General features: G+C 42.6%; 1 protein-coding gene across 1 annotated transcript; it reads left to right on the top strand.

The window, feature by feature from the left end:
• The first annotated feature begins 623 nt into the window (after nucleotides 1-623).
• LOC149070437 (serine/threonine-protein kinase haspin-like) lies at nucleotides 624-2,003 on the top strand. The gene has a single exon (XM_089249323.1). It carries the CDS (start codon nucleotides 624-626, stop codon nucleotides 2,001-2,003), a length of 1,380 nt encoding a protein of 459 aa, XP_089105449.1.
• Nucleotides 2,004-16,961: the final 14,958 nt, after the last annotated feature.

The following is a 16,961-nucleotide window of genomic DNA, read 5'->3' as shown; positions in this document are numbered from 1 at the left end:
ATGGGCAAATGGGGCGTTTGCTCATTCTGAGAAGCTCGAGGTGTTGGGAACTTTTTATTCAATTACTATAACCAAACATGTTTGACCTATTCGCAGGGTACCACAGGTACCACAAAAGTACCCCGACACCCGAAATCAACACCCCGATTATTGAATACTTACATGTTTTTTGTTGGCTTTTTTTTTTCGCATTGTAAATTCACTAGAGAGTTTTCGGGCCCCACCTAAAACTCTCTTTCAAGTCTCCGTGAAGCCATGAAGATTTTGGTTTTAAGCGTGTACTTTCGTTTTCTCTCCTGGAAGTCGATTTTATGGCGATGGATTCCCCGCCGCATTGTCAGTGTGCATTGTTGGCTCGTTTAACAAAGTTGGTGATACATGAGGACTCGAAAAAAAAACAAAAAAAAACGATTCTCAATCATTACCGACCATAGTTTTGGAGGAGATAGAGGGCAGCCTTTTATATCATCCATTTGTCACTCGCCCATTTTATCACACATTCAAATTAATAGACCTTCAATTTATTAATTGCGTTGTAATTTCAAAGTTTATTTAGTCTTGGAATCTTCGAGAAGGTGGCCCCCCGTTTTTTTGTTTTTTGCTCAAAAGAGGAAAACATTATGATGGCGATGACCTCGAGCTTGGGCGTGCTCTTAGAAGAGACTTTGGCGATATGTGATGATCCAGGAAGAATAATTGCAGACAGAATCCACGAATGGTTCGTCCGCTGCCGGTACGAGCCGCACAAGACGTCGCTCAAGGAAAAAGCGAGAAAGTACCTGGAATATTACGTCGGTACCGGGCTGGGTGAAATAAAAATGGTCGCCATGATTGGCACGAAAATCGGATCGGTGGTCGACGCCTACGACCACATCAGGAACCCGCTGCAGAAGCTGCAGCTGGACGAGGCCTCGGCGAACAACCTCAACAAGATGCTCAAGTTCTGTCACCTAGAACGGCCCTTGCCCTTCTGGTACGCGTTCCCTTTCTGGCAGCAGGAGACCGCCGTCAAGATTTCGGAGGGATCGTACGGTGAGGTGTACACGGTCGAGGACCTGTCTCAGAACCGGAGCGTGCTGAAGATCGTCGCCGTGAACGGCTGCCACCCGATGTACCGCGGGAAGGCGAACACGACTTTCGAACAAATCCTCCCGGACGTCGTGAGCTCAATAATCTTGAGTCGTTTGAACGACGGCCTCGACGACGGCCACAGGGCTCCGAACTTTCCGACCATCAACAAGGTGTGTCTAGCGGAGGGTTCCTTCCCGCAGGCGGTTCTAAGGACTTGGTTCGACTTCGCCTCGAAAGCCGCGGAGTTTAATGATCCAACGCAGTTCCCGCCGCCGCACCTGTACGGTCCAGAGCAAATGTTCGTTTGCATCGAGATGTCGCACTGCGGATTCACCTTCGAGATGCTGAGGGTCATCGACCCCAAGATATGTATCATCTGGATCAGCCAAGTGATCGCTGCACTGGCTACCGCCGAGTCGGCGTTCAAGTTTGAACATCGAGACCTTCACACCGCCAACATACTCATCAACGAGACCAGTGCCAACGAACTGCAGTATTCCATCAAGGGGATGCAGTTCTTCGTAAAAACACTGGGATATAAAGTCAACATAATCGACTTCTCCATGTCCCGGTTCCAAGACGGTGACGGCAACACCTATTTCTTCGAGCTAGACAAGGGCATATACGAGAGCGTCGCCGATAAAATCGACTGGCTGGATCACTTGAGCGTGTACGCCATGATGTCGGAGGAACTCGGCGAGGACTGGAGTCGGTACAGACCGAAGACAAACATTTTCTGGATCAGATACCTCATCAAGCACATGCAGAGGTCTCTTGCCCGCGACAACCTGGACCCGTCGCTTCAGAGCAACAAGTATTACACACTATTGAACGAGTGGTATCGCGTATCGTTAGAGTACGACTCGGCAATGACGTTTCTAGAAAAAGTGCTGTTCCGAGGATGGCCCTTCGTTGTGAAGCCGTGCAGCTGACGTCACCCAGGGGCGTGGTTTTATGGGAAATAGACCGATTAAATTCATTTTAACAAGCAAAATTCCAATAAAATTTCTCGGTTCGAAAACAGATTTCATCTGGCTTTTAAGTTGTTAAAATTACGAATACGCAGGGCCGCCACTAGAGGCTTGATAGGCCAGGGCAAGCAACCATTTTGGCACCCTTTTGTAATGTTGAAAGAGAGCTTAAAAAATAACATTTGTACCCTCCGGTCCGGCGCCCTGTGAACCAGACTAGCCTGCTCTCCCTCTAGTTGTGGCCCTTAACCACGCGGCATATCTACAGATCACATAAGTGACCTACAGCACTTAAGTAGCCCGCGACACATTCCCACACCAGTTAAGTGACCTGCGACATATTTACAGATCACTTGAGCATGGGCTGCTCAAGCGAGGGTGAAAGGCTGCAGTGCACCCGGGAGACAGGTTGTAAGGGGTGACAGCGTAAGCTTTTGGTCAGAAACATAAATTTTCAAAATTTTGGAATAATAAGTCACGACACCAGAATCACTCTTTTGAACCATACCTTGACAGGAAACAAGCAAGGAATGGGGTCATAATGCCAGAAACAGGAATGGACTCCATCACACGGGGCACAAGTGTTCATTTTGGTTCCCCCACCCAGGGCAACGAATTTTGCCGCATTTCTAGTCTAATTAAAAAAAATTTAGAATTTTTTTGCCCATTCATTCCTTCAATTAACTGCTCTGTGCTATAACCCGATTGCCCCCCCCCCCCGCCCACCCTTTCAAATACGTCTGTGTCTCCACAAGTTACTTCTTTGGTCACTCACATGCTTTCGTACTTTTCAGTCACTCCTATGCTCATAGTCCTTCTAGGTCTCTCTTTTTGTCGCTCACTGACCTATTCCCTCCCTCACTCGCTGCGGAGGTGGATTTGTAGTTTTACAGGCCGTAGCGAGAAAAAATCCGGTTTATTCCGAGATTCTCCTCTTTCAGCCTCCCAACAGGGCCGTCTTTAGGGGCAGCACATGAAGTTCTGCACCAGGGTGACAGGTGAGGTAGAGCCGCCCCTGTGCTTGAAGACCCGTGACACAGCTACAGAGCACTTAAGCGACCCGTGGCACATTTCCAGGTCAACTTTCTTCAGCACCTGAATTTCCAGCTAAAAAAAGTTGGTATTTGGGTTTTGAACCAATGGGAGATGACGCGGGTTTCAAGAATCGGAAACACGCGTGCACTATAATCGTACCCTTCATGTACTAAGAAAATAGTTACACACTTTTGGATAACAGTGCGAAGATAATGTCCAAAATCTTGTTGGCACGCCCCCCCCATAAGGGTAAGGCTGACAGGGCTCCTGTTTGGGAGCCCGAGAAAGTTTTTGCCTTTTTTTACACTATATTTTATTCACTATAGTGGGGTCCGTGCAGGGCCGCAACTAGATAGACACTTTGTCAGCGTGGTCAAGCCCGCATTTTGGGGCCCTCGTATAATTTAGAAATGGCTGTTTAAGGTTAAATTTGGTGCCTCCTCTCTAGTCCAGCGTCCGGGGCAACAGCCCCGCCTGCTCCCTCTTAGTTGAGGTCCTACGAATACTTTACGCCAGTGTTTCTCAACCTTTCTGAAAACAAGATCAGTAAAATGTCTGAAACAATTTGAAGGACCACTTGTGTCCCGTATCACGGAACATAACTGTAATTTTTCGTTCCGTTTTTTTTATATGTTCGTCCGATACATTGACGCGAGTAATTTGACACTTGGAATACACAGTACAGCCCAATCGGGATCTGGAAATTTCGTCCCCGGTACATTTCTCTCCGGAAATTTCGCTCGCCCTGAATATATAAGTGACCAAGCAGGGACGTAGCCAGAAATTTCGTTCAAGTGGGACCACTTTCATTTCGGGAAGTACCAAAGTGATAGAACAATAGATTTGGCCATCTTTTTCCCTTTTTTCGGTCATTTTCTCACATTCCGGGGGGACCAGATCCCCAAGTCCCCCCCCCCCTTGTGACCAAGTAAGTGTTCGACTGTGTGAATGACCAAGTGATTGGGCGAGTGAGTGATCGTATGAGTGAATATAGAAGTTTGTGAGTGACCGTATGAAAGTAAGCGACTGAGTGACCAGGTGATTAAAGGAATGTGAGTGACTATATGGTTGAGTGAATGACATGAATGATCAAGTGAGTGACTGTATGTGTGAGTGATCGTATGTGTGACTGTATGTCTGAGTGATCGTATGTGTGACTGTATGTCTGAGTGATCGTATGTGTGACTGTATGTGTGACTGTATGTGTGAGTGATCGTATGTGTGACTGTATGTGTGACTGTATGAGTGAGTGATCGTATGTGTGACTGTATGAGTGAGTGATCGTATGTGTGACTGTATGATTTGAATATAATATGAGTGATCAAGTTAGTGACCGTATCAATGATAAATTGAGCGACCGTATGAGTGACAAAGGGAGTGACCATATGAGTGACCACACTCACTTGGTCTCTCATACAGTCATTTTCTGTCACTCACTCAAGCTGTCACCCACATACCCACACACTTATTCGCTCATAGGTCACACAACCGCTCATCTGGTCACTCACTTGTCCACTCACCTCTTCAGTTGGTGTCTCATACGATCAGTCACGCAATCACTCGGTCATCCATATGATCACTCAGCCACTCACTTTGTCACTAAATCAGTCACTTACTTGTTTACTCATTCATTCACCTCGTCACTCACACGGCCAGGGCAGGCGAAATGGCTGGGATGAAATATCTGGGGGCTGAATGTCGGCGAGTGTTACAGTAAGGTTTTTGCGTGCTTTACAATTAATCAATCATTACACTTCACTCAGAGTTATAAAAATTGATGCAGATGGCAGCACTACACATAACAAGCATTACACAGAAACAAACTTAATGTTAGGTTCACAACACGTACACGCACATTGCAACATGTAGCAATTCGTTAGCAGGAATATGAATGAGGAGCAGGTGTGGTTTAGTAACAGTATAAGGTCTTTGAGAGAAGATCGGTTGTTTGCTGGATCATTGTGGGCCAACATGTCAGCCGGTATCATCATTAAAAACATACGAGTTCTGGGAACATTCTTTCTTACTGCCACGACACAATCCGACATGAACTCCACATACTAGAGCAGGAGTCCCCTAGGCAATCGAGGATGGAGCGATGGGGAGTGGTCGCCCACCAAAAGCCAAATAATATGGGGGAAAATTTATCTGTCCGTAAAATACGGGATGATCCGACGCAATTAGTGTGTCAATTTGGGTAAGGCTACGCTCATAGTGGAGTGAAGAGGTTCGAGTTCCAAGCATTGCGACTAGGAAGAAAAAAATGCCTAGGGGTGGAAGAAGAGATGTTCGCACATAGTAAAAGAGGAGGAGGATAGAGAAAATGGCCGAAGAGGTTATGAAGTGTAAGGGTGTCATGATGATGATCCCTTCGCAGAAGAGGGGGAAAGAAAAAAAGGAAGAAACGGACAAATATATATCAGCAGATAGTAAAAATCAGTAGATGGAGAAAACAGACATGTCTGTTCAACTCCCACACCTTGTTGAGGGGCCTCTTCTGTCTTTTGTCTCGCTTCTTCAGTAAGTGCGGTGTAGATCAAAACGATACAATTGTTTTCGTCGCTAGTCGCTGTTATGCCCTCTCCTACCTCTTGGTTGCCTCACTATATGCACAGTGTGCACAGTGGAGCGATATTACAAGCGATACAACCTGTAACTCGACACGGTGTTAAAACACCTGAAATTCATGTTTTTAACCATTCTGCGTCGAGTTGCAAGTTGCATTGCTTGTAGTATCGGTCATGGCCCCACATCCTGAAGCGGGGCCCCCAGGCTTTGATCTTTTGCGGGGCCCCAGTTAGACTTTTCACGGGTCCTTTCTGTTGTTAATTTATATCATGAAAAAGCAAAAAATGACGAGAACTGTCCCGGGCCCCAGGGCTAGAGCCCTGTCAGCCCCTCCCCCTATGTGGGGGCTATGGTATCGGTCCATTGTAGAATGCACAAGTCGCTTCACTGACACGCCAACCTGGATTCACCTGCCTCCGCTCCATTCCCATCTCAAACTGTCTGCCTTCGCTCTATTCGCAGAATAGATGTCTGTCTACAATCGCAGCTGAAGATTTTTGCCTTAACATCTTCAGAAACACGAATTGACATATCTGAGTAATACATGTTAGTTGGAAACTTTTTCTAACTGGAAGTATACCTCTAGGATCAACGGTTCGCCAGTAAAACGTCATGCCCTCTGTTTGCTATGCATCCCGTACATATGTTCTTTCAATTGTCGTCATCCTTCCACTTGAAAACACGTGATAGTAGTCTACTAACACGATATGGATCTCACTCGAGATTTTTCTCGTTACAGTCTTGTTTTCGCTCAAACCATTACGATTTTGGTAATCAAATGGCACGGGTAAGGAGATTGTGATTTCTGAATCGATTACGGAGCTGCTCGCACCTGCGCCACAAATTACAGCGGATGCTGAGCACCCACAGCATCTCCGGCTCGGAGGTTACAGCCAGTCGGACATGCAACTTGAAATAATACATGTCTGGCCAAAAGTCTTGCATGCTCCGGGCAGGTCGGGTCGGCTGAAGTTGGTTTTGAGCGATTTTCCAACTTTGAGGCGTGAATGTGAGCTCCGGTCTCCCATTTAAAAAAGTCTCTCGACAGAGAGCAGGCAAACCTTCAACACGATACTTATATAAAATGGAAATTCAAGCATTAACTATCTTCACTTCAAAATATGGAAGACATAGCAGCACGAGCGAGAGCATGAAACATGCACAGCTCTGACAACATAAATACGTTAGGGCCCCGCATGCAAACACAACACATTTCTGCATGTACCGATTCGTTATTCCTTCCGCTTTTTCGAGGCTTAGTTCGTCCTGGACTGGAGTATGCTGTAAGGTTTTGGAGACCATACCTACAGAGGGACATAGACTTGGTTGAAGGGGTGCAGAGAAGAGCTACGCGTGTCCTTATTGGCACACGGGGCTTGAGGTATGAAGAGAGACTTCATTTTTTGAATATGTTTACACTGGATGAACGCAGGTGTCGAGGAGATATGATCGAAGTGTTCAAAATTTTCAATGGGATGGATAGGATGGACCATGAACTTTTAGTACACCGCCAATCGATTGCTTTTACAAGGGGACACCAGTATCGATTGGTGAGGGACAATGCAAGGTTATGGTGTCGCAGGGAATTTTTCTCCAATAGGGTTGTTAATAAATGGAATAGCTTACCCCCGGAGGTAGTAAATTGTAACACAATTGACACGTTTAAAAAGAAATACGATAAACATGTTGGGGTAAATCGAGAAGCTATCCATTCTTAGAATAAGACAACCATAAGTATTCTTTATGGGCATTGTATAATATTTTATCATGTGTATATATTGTTTGTAATTTGTGTTAATTGCATTTTTAATTGGGTTGCTGTATTTTTGAAACATATGACAACCATATTTTTATGGGCATCTTTTTATCAGCCACCTCGTTGGGCATTTTGCCTGTTGTGGCGTTGTATTTGTATTTGTATTTGTTAGAAATTCGTGCATGTGCGTAGTAGTTGATATGAAGTAGTAAGTGCAGTTGATGCTCTATATAGCGACCCCTCACCCCGTTGAAACGGTCGTTATATTGGAAGGGCTGTAGCGGAGGAAAAGTCGTGGGACACTTTTTCCTCACTTTTTGACATACGTGTATTCGAAACTGTATTTCATGTGCATGAGTATTATAATCCAGACTAGTCGTTTTGTCTAGATATTTGTGTGTGTTATCTGTACCACAGATAAAATTTGTTAGCTTCATATGATTGTTGTAGGCTGGACCGAATCCAGAAATTGTCCAAACATAATTTATTTTTATATGTGTAACAGCTCTGAAGAAAAATTGTAACATTTTATTGTAAATCGTCACTTGAGTATAGAAGAACACACACTCTTTATGCGTCACACTGTACATGTTTGCTAGGAAATCCTGAATATTAAATGATTCAGATGTCAGAGCAATCTCTCGAGCTCAACAACAAATTCCTTGAATTTTTCTGAATCTTGCTGTAAAATTTTGGGTAATTTCGAATTAATTTGAATGAGAAAATGTGTGTTCTTTTGAATAATATATTCTTTCTTTTGTGTGAGAGAGAGACGCCTAATGATCCACAGAAAATCGAGGAAGATATGGCCATATTTGATGAGTCATTTTCATAGGCGTAAACTTATTGAAAATGTTGGGGGGGCTCAGGCTCTAATGGAACCTCGTTTATACGACGCGTCGTATAAATGCGAAAGCAGTACTGAAAAACGAACTTTTCCGAAAATTACCCCCCCCCCCACTTTTTTTTTACAGACGTTTCCGAAAAGAAATTTTGTGAAAATCTGTCGTTTTGATTCAAAATCTTATGCTTGAGAAGAAATATACTTATAATACTATCATAACATTATTGTTGCTAAAGTCTCAAGCAATTTTCCGGTATTCATTTCAAGATTTAACAGAAAAAAAAGTGTTATTTAAACGTTGTGTAAAACGTCCTTCACAGAACACCGTTACAAAATTATCGAATGTGGGGGCGACAAAAATCCCAGTTACAGCCCTGGCTATCAGCATACCGTAGCCCGTTCAATAATTATTTCAGTACCTGTCAAAAGCCATTGAACACAGGGCCACAACTAGGGAGGAGCAGGCGGGTCTCGTGCCCCGGGCGCTAGACCGGATGGGGTGCAAATTTCATTCTAAAACCTCTCCTTCAACATTACAAGGGGGGCGTCAAAATGCGCGCTTGCCCCGGGTAACCAAGCATCTAGTTGCAGCCCTGATTGAACCAGTCAATCATCTTAAATTTTATTACTTTTTCAGTAAAAAATATGCATGAGAAACTACAGTCGATCCCGCTTAGTTTTTCCGCTTAAAACGTTTCTTCATGATGGGTTTTTGAAAACCGTAAAACACTGTATTTCAGTGACACGTTTTCACCAATTGAAAAATTATGTGATTCGATTGATAGAAAAGGTGTTTTCCAAAGACTTGGGAGTTCGAATCGAAGTGAAAACGTCGATTAATTGAAGTGTATACAGGCAGGGCCCTGGGTAAAGCAGGAATTAGGAGGCTCTTGCGACAAGAGTCAAAGATGTTAATTGGTCAGTGAATGTATGTTGTTTGAATTTCGGGGGCTCAAAGTTATAAAGGCTTCATTTGCCCATGAAGAAATTAGGCCCTGTATACAGGGATAATGTATAGAAATGTATAGCAACTGAAGAAAAACCTCGTACAAATAAGTAAGGTCAGAAACGTAATAGGGAGATATGGAGATATATACAAAGGGTTCCATTACATTTTCCTAAATACAGTAAAATCTCCACAAATGATCACCTGTACTCAAACACAAATATGCATCAGTGGCCGCCTCTATTCGGCGTAAAATTTCTATGGTGGAGCCCCGTACGCTCTCCTCTTATATTCATTTATCGAATTTACTGATTTATTTTCTTCGAGTGGGTGCGGAGCCCCCGGGAAGTGTACACGGAGCACCGGTTGAGAACCGCTGCTTCAGTGAAAAGTTTCCCAAACTTTTTGTGTTCCATAGCTCTTCTTTAAAAAAAATTTCTTTCTCATTTCTCCCAACTCAAGCCCACCCATGGGATCCTATACTAAACCCATAGCTTCTATCGACCCCTTCCCCCAGGGGTCGATATTTCACACTTTGGAAAGCACAGCTTCAGTGGCCATTCTTGGTTATTATACAACTTAATTTAATGAAAGGTCACGGGAAATTGACCTTTTTATTTTTGATTTATTCAATTATTCATTTTTTTTTTTTTGCACTATTTATAAATTTGTTATGATTAGTCCTGTTTGTTGCATTTATATAAATTCACCTCTTTTTAGCATTAATGTGTGTATAAATGTATGTAATTGAATAATTTTCAGAATAAGTGCAAATTTTCAAGTTGTGCGGAAGATTAATTAAATTTTTGTAATTTTTCAAATTAATATTGCTCATAAATACAATAAAAGTTCGTTATAACAACAGCTCACAACCACAAGAAAAGTTCTCGCTGTAACGTAGTTCTCATTATAAACGAATTTTCACGTTTCGCTCTGTAAGAACATAAAATTATTGAAAATTGCTGCTTTATCTGCATTGGGACGTCTTTGAGATCATTTCGTTCTAATATTAACGATTGAACGGAACTCTAGTCATGTGAAATTGATTTTTGATCTCAAATCAGTTGATTCTCTAAGAGTATAAGACGTTTTCCATAGAATTTCGTATCATCAAAGCGGTTTAGATGACCAACTGAACAATTAAAAGTCTGAACTTATTACATTCATGCTCACTTCCATGGATTTATGGATCAGGAAAATCGTCTATCGAATCGGAAATTCGACATTTTCAAATAGTTTGGTTGCTCAACTCCAAGGACCTTCTAGCTACATGGACCATACCCGAAGCCCGGGTGCTTTATTTGCTTGTCATTTCTTTTTTTTCAAGTAAAAAGAAGTAAAATCTCAGGAGAAAAATCCGCCTATTTTTGACATTATTCATGTTTTGTTACTTGTGTGCACGTGTAGTTTGCTTCTTTTTCGAGCAACTTTTTCTTTCTATTAGTGAGCAGCTACAGTACTAATAACTAGAAATTCCTAAATAAAATACATGTAGAAATCATTTGCATGAGAATGTTTTTGCAAATGAATATGCACCGAGATAAATAGAAAAGATGCATTTAAAAACGCATTTGCGTTTTTTGCTTGGTTATTTGTTCTTTAGCACATATTTTCTCAGTTTTAGTTCATATTTAGCCATTTTTTTTAAGTGGAAAATTCGGGCTCTAATTACAGGCGAATCCCGTTTTAACGAATACCGTTACAGCGAAAATATCGTTTTAACGAATGGTTTTCTAATCCCTCTAATAAGTATACATAGGAACAATGCAAACAATCTGAAATTTCTTTATAACGAAGTGTTTTCTCCGGTTTCTTGGAGTTCGTTATAACAGGATATTCGACTGTATAACAATCATTTAATGTATTGTTACCAAAGTGAATGTGACAAGGGCGTAGCCAGAAATTTCGTTCGGCAGGGGGGACCAAAGTGACAGAACAATAGATTTGGTCATCTTTTTCCCTTTTTTCGGTCATTTTCTCACATTTCGGACGAGGGGACCAGACCCCCAAGTCTTCCTCTTCGCTACGCCCTTGGAATGGGACTACCCCTGAGCATGAGCGTACCCAAGAAAACCAATCTATTTGGGGGGGGGGGGACACGGAATTTCTTCCAGAGAATTTTTGAGTTGGTGCCAATTTCCCAAAAGCATTTAATTAACAAAAATTTATTTGATTGTTGGGGGCGTAGCCTTTGCCCTTGAGCCCCATTCTCGGATTACTTGGATCACGGTCCAAGTAAAAATATACTTTCATTCTCTCTCTCTCATTGAAACGAGCACAACTCCGGTCTATCGCCATAGGCAATTTATTCAGATCTAGTCATGCCGTAAATCTGAGTATATCCTCCCAGGATCCCCCAGATCTCATGAATCCCGAAATCCCCTGGGAGGGGTCATGAAAATGACTATATACAAAAAATATATTCAGAACAGTATATGCATCTTTATTTATTCCAAGGTTGGACAAACCCCAAGTGCCAGGTCACCATGGTGACTGGAAAATCTGTATTCGCGCCTAAAATTTTGTATATGTGATTGCTAAATCAGAATCTAGTGATGGCTCAAAATTTTCCGATTTCATAATTGTCTTCCAACATAGAAAGGAGCAGAGCCACAACTAGAGAAAGCAGGTAGGTCTGGTGCTCCGGACGCTGGACCAGAATGTGAGTCGAATTCACCCTTTAACTGCTTCTTCTACATGCAAGGGGCGCCAAAATTCCGAATTGCCCCAGATGACAAAGTATCTAGTTGCGGCCCTGGGAAGGGGGTCATCAATTCCCAGAAAGGTTGAAAAAAGATTATTTAAGATACTTTTCTCGTGAAAAAACCATGCTTGGCTCTTACAAAATTTGGCTGGTGCCTAAATTTTTTAATGATTTTTGTCGAGCCCTGTATTTATTTATATTTTATGATACAGTGTATATTTCCCCCAAAATCAAATTACATGTCACTTATTTAAGATTTATTTTACTCTCATATATTGAGTCATATATCAGGTTTTAAATTAGAAAAATAATAATTTTTTTAGTTGCATAAATTTCTTATTAAAAACTCGATTCAAATACTGTCACTTTTACAAGTATGCAAGCCAAATGGAGTTTAAATTTTTCTTAAATAAATTTTAAATATGATTGAAAAAAATAAAACATGGTAAGTTTTATTAATTTATTGATATGTCTAACAGAAAAAAAATATTTTATACTACGCTTTATTGATTATAACTATTAGAGGGCTGCAAAATCTAGATTGTTTTTGAAGATTCTGAATAAATTATCATTAAAGAAAATGTTTAAAATGCATGAATTTATCAAAAATGTGTAGCTATATTTAATATTGTTTACTTTTTCTGTCAGGAAACTGTGCGGAATCACGAGGAACTTTTCCGTTTTCTTGTAATATAACATGTTTTACTAACAGAAGGTTATACTGTACGTGCACAACCGAATGTGGTCCACACAAACCATAAAATACTGTGGAACTGTCCATCTCAACATTTGTGGTGGGGGGGGGGGGGTTCAGTGGAAAAACAAGGAGTTTACTTCAAGTGGCTCCAAACACAGCTATTCTTATTTTGCAGAATCACAAACCTCGTCTAGATTTTTCTTCACCACCGTAATTTCTTTATATTCCAATTAGGATCATCTATGTCGGCGTCCTTCACGGATGGCCATCCGTTAAGCACAAAAGCTTTTAAAACCTTGACCAGCGGCGTCAAGAAGTATGTAGTTTTCACTATCAGAAGGGGGGTCCCCATATGGACGGATGCCTCCAGGTGACATATTCCCCACATAAACGACACGCTATACACTCCCCGTCCTTCTAATTAGGAAATGGTGATTGTATTCAGTAAACCTGCATTGAAGCAGCCGAAACTGAACCCTATTGAAATGCTCTTCGACAGCTGTAGAAGGTGCGGCCCCTTTATCATGAAAAAAAAAATATACATGGAATAAAAAGCCTGCCAAAGATCCCAGGCTAGAAGCCCTTCTCCAGTATGTGGGAGTCCATGGCCGTGCTTATAGCTCGCTGAATGCCCCCCCCCCCGGGAAACACGCCACTAGATGCCACAGACGGGCTGTAACTAGGAGTGAAGATCATTTTATTGTCGGGAAAGGGGGGGGGAAAGCATCGAAATGCCTCCTTGAGATCGACTGTGATGCCGCAAGATATTTAAAATTTCTAACAGTGCTGCGAACGTAAACAGGGTATGTAAAACCCCCTCTTTGCGGTCACCGGACCCAGCACTTCCCTGTGAAAAATCGGGGTCCTCGCGAAAGATCTGTCCAAAAGCCCGGTCCAACGGAGACAGGATCATTTTAGTCGTGGAGGGAGGGAAGAGTATGTAATTTTTTCACCCTCTTTCCACTAAAAAAAACGATCGAAACGATATTTTTCGTCTTCCAACCCCCCCCCCCCCAGAATTAGCAGTCCCCACAAGAATTCCGCCTGTGAAAACTGCCTTCTTCCCTAGTTCCGGCCCTGGCTACCTAAGTGTTGGAGTACTGGAAACAGGGCTGGGGGGAGGGGTCAAATGTCTAGGGTGCCGGACCAGAGGGGGGGGGGACGCAAATTTCACCTTTTAACCTCTCTTCAACATTTATTGAAATACCGTATTTAAAATTTCTATATAAGAGTGCTGCTAACGTAGATAGTTTGAGAATCCCTGATTTATAAGGAGGAAATTTCATATTCCTAGTATTAGAATGCAATGGTACGCGGCTCAGGGGGCTTTGAAATTTTCCATTCATTTCTTATTTTCTTTTTTTTTTTTGTGTTAATTTTATTTTACTATTATTTATTTGATTCCCCTGAAAGGCACCGGAACCTAGGAGTGGAGGATATTTGAGCCCAAAAAATTTTGTAAGGTGGTTGAGCCCCCCCCCCCCCCCCCAATAGTTTTCAGAAGAACAATGCAGTGCGTCCTCTGTTTCCTGCGTATGTGCTTCATTTCATCCCCGTATATAGGGGACGGCCAGCAACTTCCAGCGCTCTCTCCCCACCCAATGTTAATTTCTTCATGTCAGCGCCTCTGTTGTGAAGAACTTGTTAATAAGCTTAATCATTGTTCACTTTACCTCCTCCCACTTTTTTTCTTTTTTTGTGTTGTATCATGCCCCCATCCCCAAGGGTCACACTCAACAAAAGAAGGAAGAGATGCTCTTGAGTTTACCGACAGTGCAAGCAAGAGAAAGGATCCCTCCCCCCCCCCCCAAGTTATCTACACTGGTGCCTTCAGGCACCACTCTGGGAGGACGCAATTTAGGATGAATGGATGCTGGATTGATTGGGAGATAAGACTACTATTGTCACAGAACAAGTGTGTTGAGATTCTGAAAAAAAGTAAAAAAATAAAATTTCGAGCAGATGGATTTCTACTATTTAAAGAAATTTTTTGTCAAAAAGTTTTTTCTGAGCCAAGTGTGAGAAACATATCCACTCGAATTTTTGGGGGGGCCGAGCCGGCTCTTCTAAAATGTTGGGGGGGGGGGGGCTCGGGCCCATGGGCCGGATACAAGTTTACGCCTATGTTCTACCCCCACCCCCAGTCAAATTTTGTTATAAAGGGGCTTGAAAAATGTTTCGGCATCGGTCCTCAAGATCTGTTATGAATGGGCAATTAGAATGTGCTTTTTTCCCCAATATTTTTCAAAAAAACATTGGGGGGGGGGCCTAAAAGTTATTGGTCCTCCCGCATATACGGGATTCAAGCGTGTACAAAGGAGAGGGAGAATGCATTGCACAATGGTTTTTTTCAGTAATTACTGGGAGGCTCAGTCCCCTTACAAAATTTATTGCGGGGGGAGGGGCTCAAATGGCCTCAGCCTCTAGGTTCTGGTACCTATTCTTTATAGAGTGTAATTTATTTCGGTTTCAATATCATTGCTTCCCAATATTCAACCTTCCCCCCTCCCCCCACCATGCATCTTTGGGCTTATTTTCATGTCGGCGCCATGGCCGTCCTCCGGTCGCAGTGAACAAAAGAAGAGACACTCCATCGAGAGACACTCAGTTTTTGCCACAGGCAAAGAAGAAAGAGCCCCCCTCAACACCGCAAAGAATCTTCCTCTCAGCCGTGCCTTCTGGCAGTAACCGATGGAGACCGATTGGAACCGATGGAGGGTGCAATTGGGGATTGAACGGCAGGGAAGAAATGAGATAAACGTATTGTCATGGAACAAGAAAGCCAAAGACCATCCAGATTTTTTAAAAGAACTAAAATTTTGTGCAGATTGTTTCCATTAACTAATTCATAATTAGGACAACTTTTGGTTAAAAAAAAATTTTTCATCATTGCAAAATGAATAAGCTATATTCATACGAATTTTTGGGGGGGCTGAGCCGCGTCTTCAAAAATGTTGGGGGGGCTCGGGCCCATGGGCCCTATAGAAGTTTACGCCTATGGTCATTTTTCATTCATATGAAGGCCCTAAGCACTCAAGTAATTTTGGTGCCCCTACCCTTTACCGCTTAGCCCTGGGTCTCATACCAAGCAGATCTATTTTCAATTTTCGAGAGTAAGTATGTAAAATGGTGAGCAGGTATTTTTAGGAAATGGGGGGGGGGGGTGTTCAGAAAAATAATTTTGCCTGAGGCCTATAATGCTACGGCTGGATAGTCTCAAGTGCCAGCAGGAAGAAGGTATCATAACAAGAGCGAGTGCACAAATTGGTAGGCAGATATTTATAGAGCTAGGTTGGGGGAATGGGGGCTCAGAAAAATCTGTTTTGCCCATGGGAGCCTATGAAGCTTCTGAGACGACTCTGGGCTCACTTTATGGAAATTGAGCGAAATCTCAATCCAAAAACTGAGCATTAACGTGAGTTCTTGTTCGCAATCAACTTAGTTTCTCTGCTTTTGTGACACTCTCAGTGCCGCAACTAAAAAGGAAAATTTACTTTGTCGCTTGTGAGGGAAGTGGGGGGGGGGGGGTGTCTGCATCTATTTTTGCATCCCTTCCCCGTAAAAAAAATTACGGGGAATTCAGTGCCTTGAATACCCCCCCCCCCACTCCCTTTGTTGTGGGTCCTCGTCAACTTTTTGGTAAAGATCATCAACTAATGCAATAAAGTGCTTTTAAAATTTTGTTACTTTCTACGGGATGGTGATGCTGGGGAAAAAATATGCAATTTAAAAACATGCAATTTGGATAATTTTTAATGGTTCCCCTTTTCTCTTGTGATGCTCTAAGCACGTGCTTATTTTGCTATGGCTAATGCGGCTTTGCATTTCATGCACGAAATGCTTCCGTACAAGGAAAGGGAGATTTTTCTCTCTTTCGTCGTTCGTTACCCATTAAATATCCCTGAACCCCCCCCCCCCCCCCAAATGACGGGCTTGCTTGAAAAGAACTACAGTTCTAACGTTTTAGGCAGGGACTGTCTGAGCAGTATGTTTTGTGTTCAGTGCGGCCATTCATTTCCCAAATTGAAAATGAGATATTCAATGTGTGAATTTTTTTACGTAGAACTATTTAGAAGGGGAGGGGGGGGGGTGAACCCAACGATGAAGCTTTCTACTAATTAAACAAAGCACAGATAACTGGATACAAAGCGAAATTAATTTCGGAAGGAAAAGTCTTAGTGGTTCGTTTCCCCACTCAGGAATGTGACTTTTCTTTCCGAATTATCTCGCTTTGTATGCAGATCTGTACTTCTTATAGTTAGTGAAGAAGTTCATCGCGTTGCGTTCACGTCGCCATCTGGGGGCTAATCCACCTAAATGCCCCAGTCATTTCAAGTGACGCGCTGTTTCAGATCACTTAAGTGGCCAG

Source organism: Pholcus phalangioides, unplaced genomic scaffold, assembly GCF_987345545.1.
Source record: "Pholcus phalangioides strain wild (caught in Gottingen) unplaced genomic scaffold, Ppha-v1.0 ptg000022l_1, whole genome shotgun sequence".
In the NCBI taxonomy this organism is placed as follows: Eukaryota; Metazoa; Arthropoda; class Arachnida; order Araneae; family Pholcidae; genus Pholcus; species Pholcus phalangioides.
Note: the sequence above shows the minus strand (reverse complement) of the source record. Positions and strands in the feature narration are given on the sequence as shown.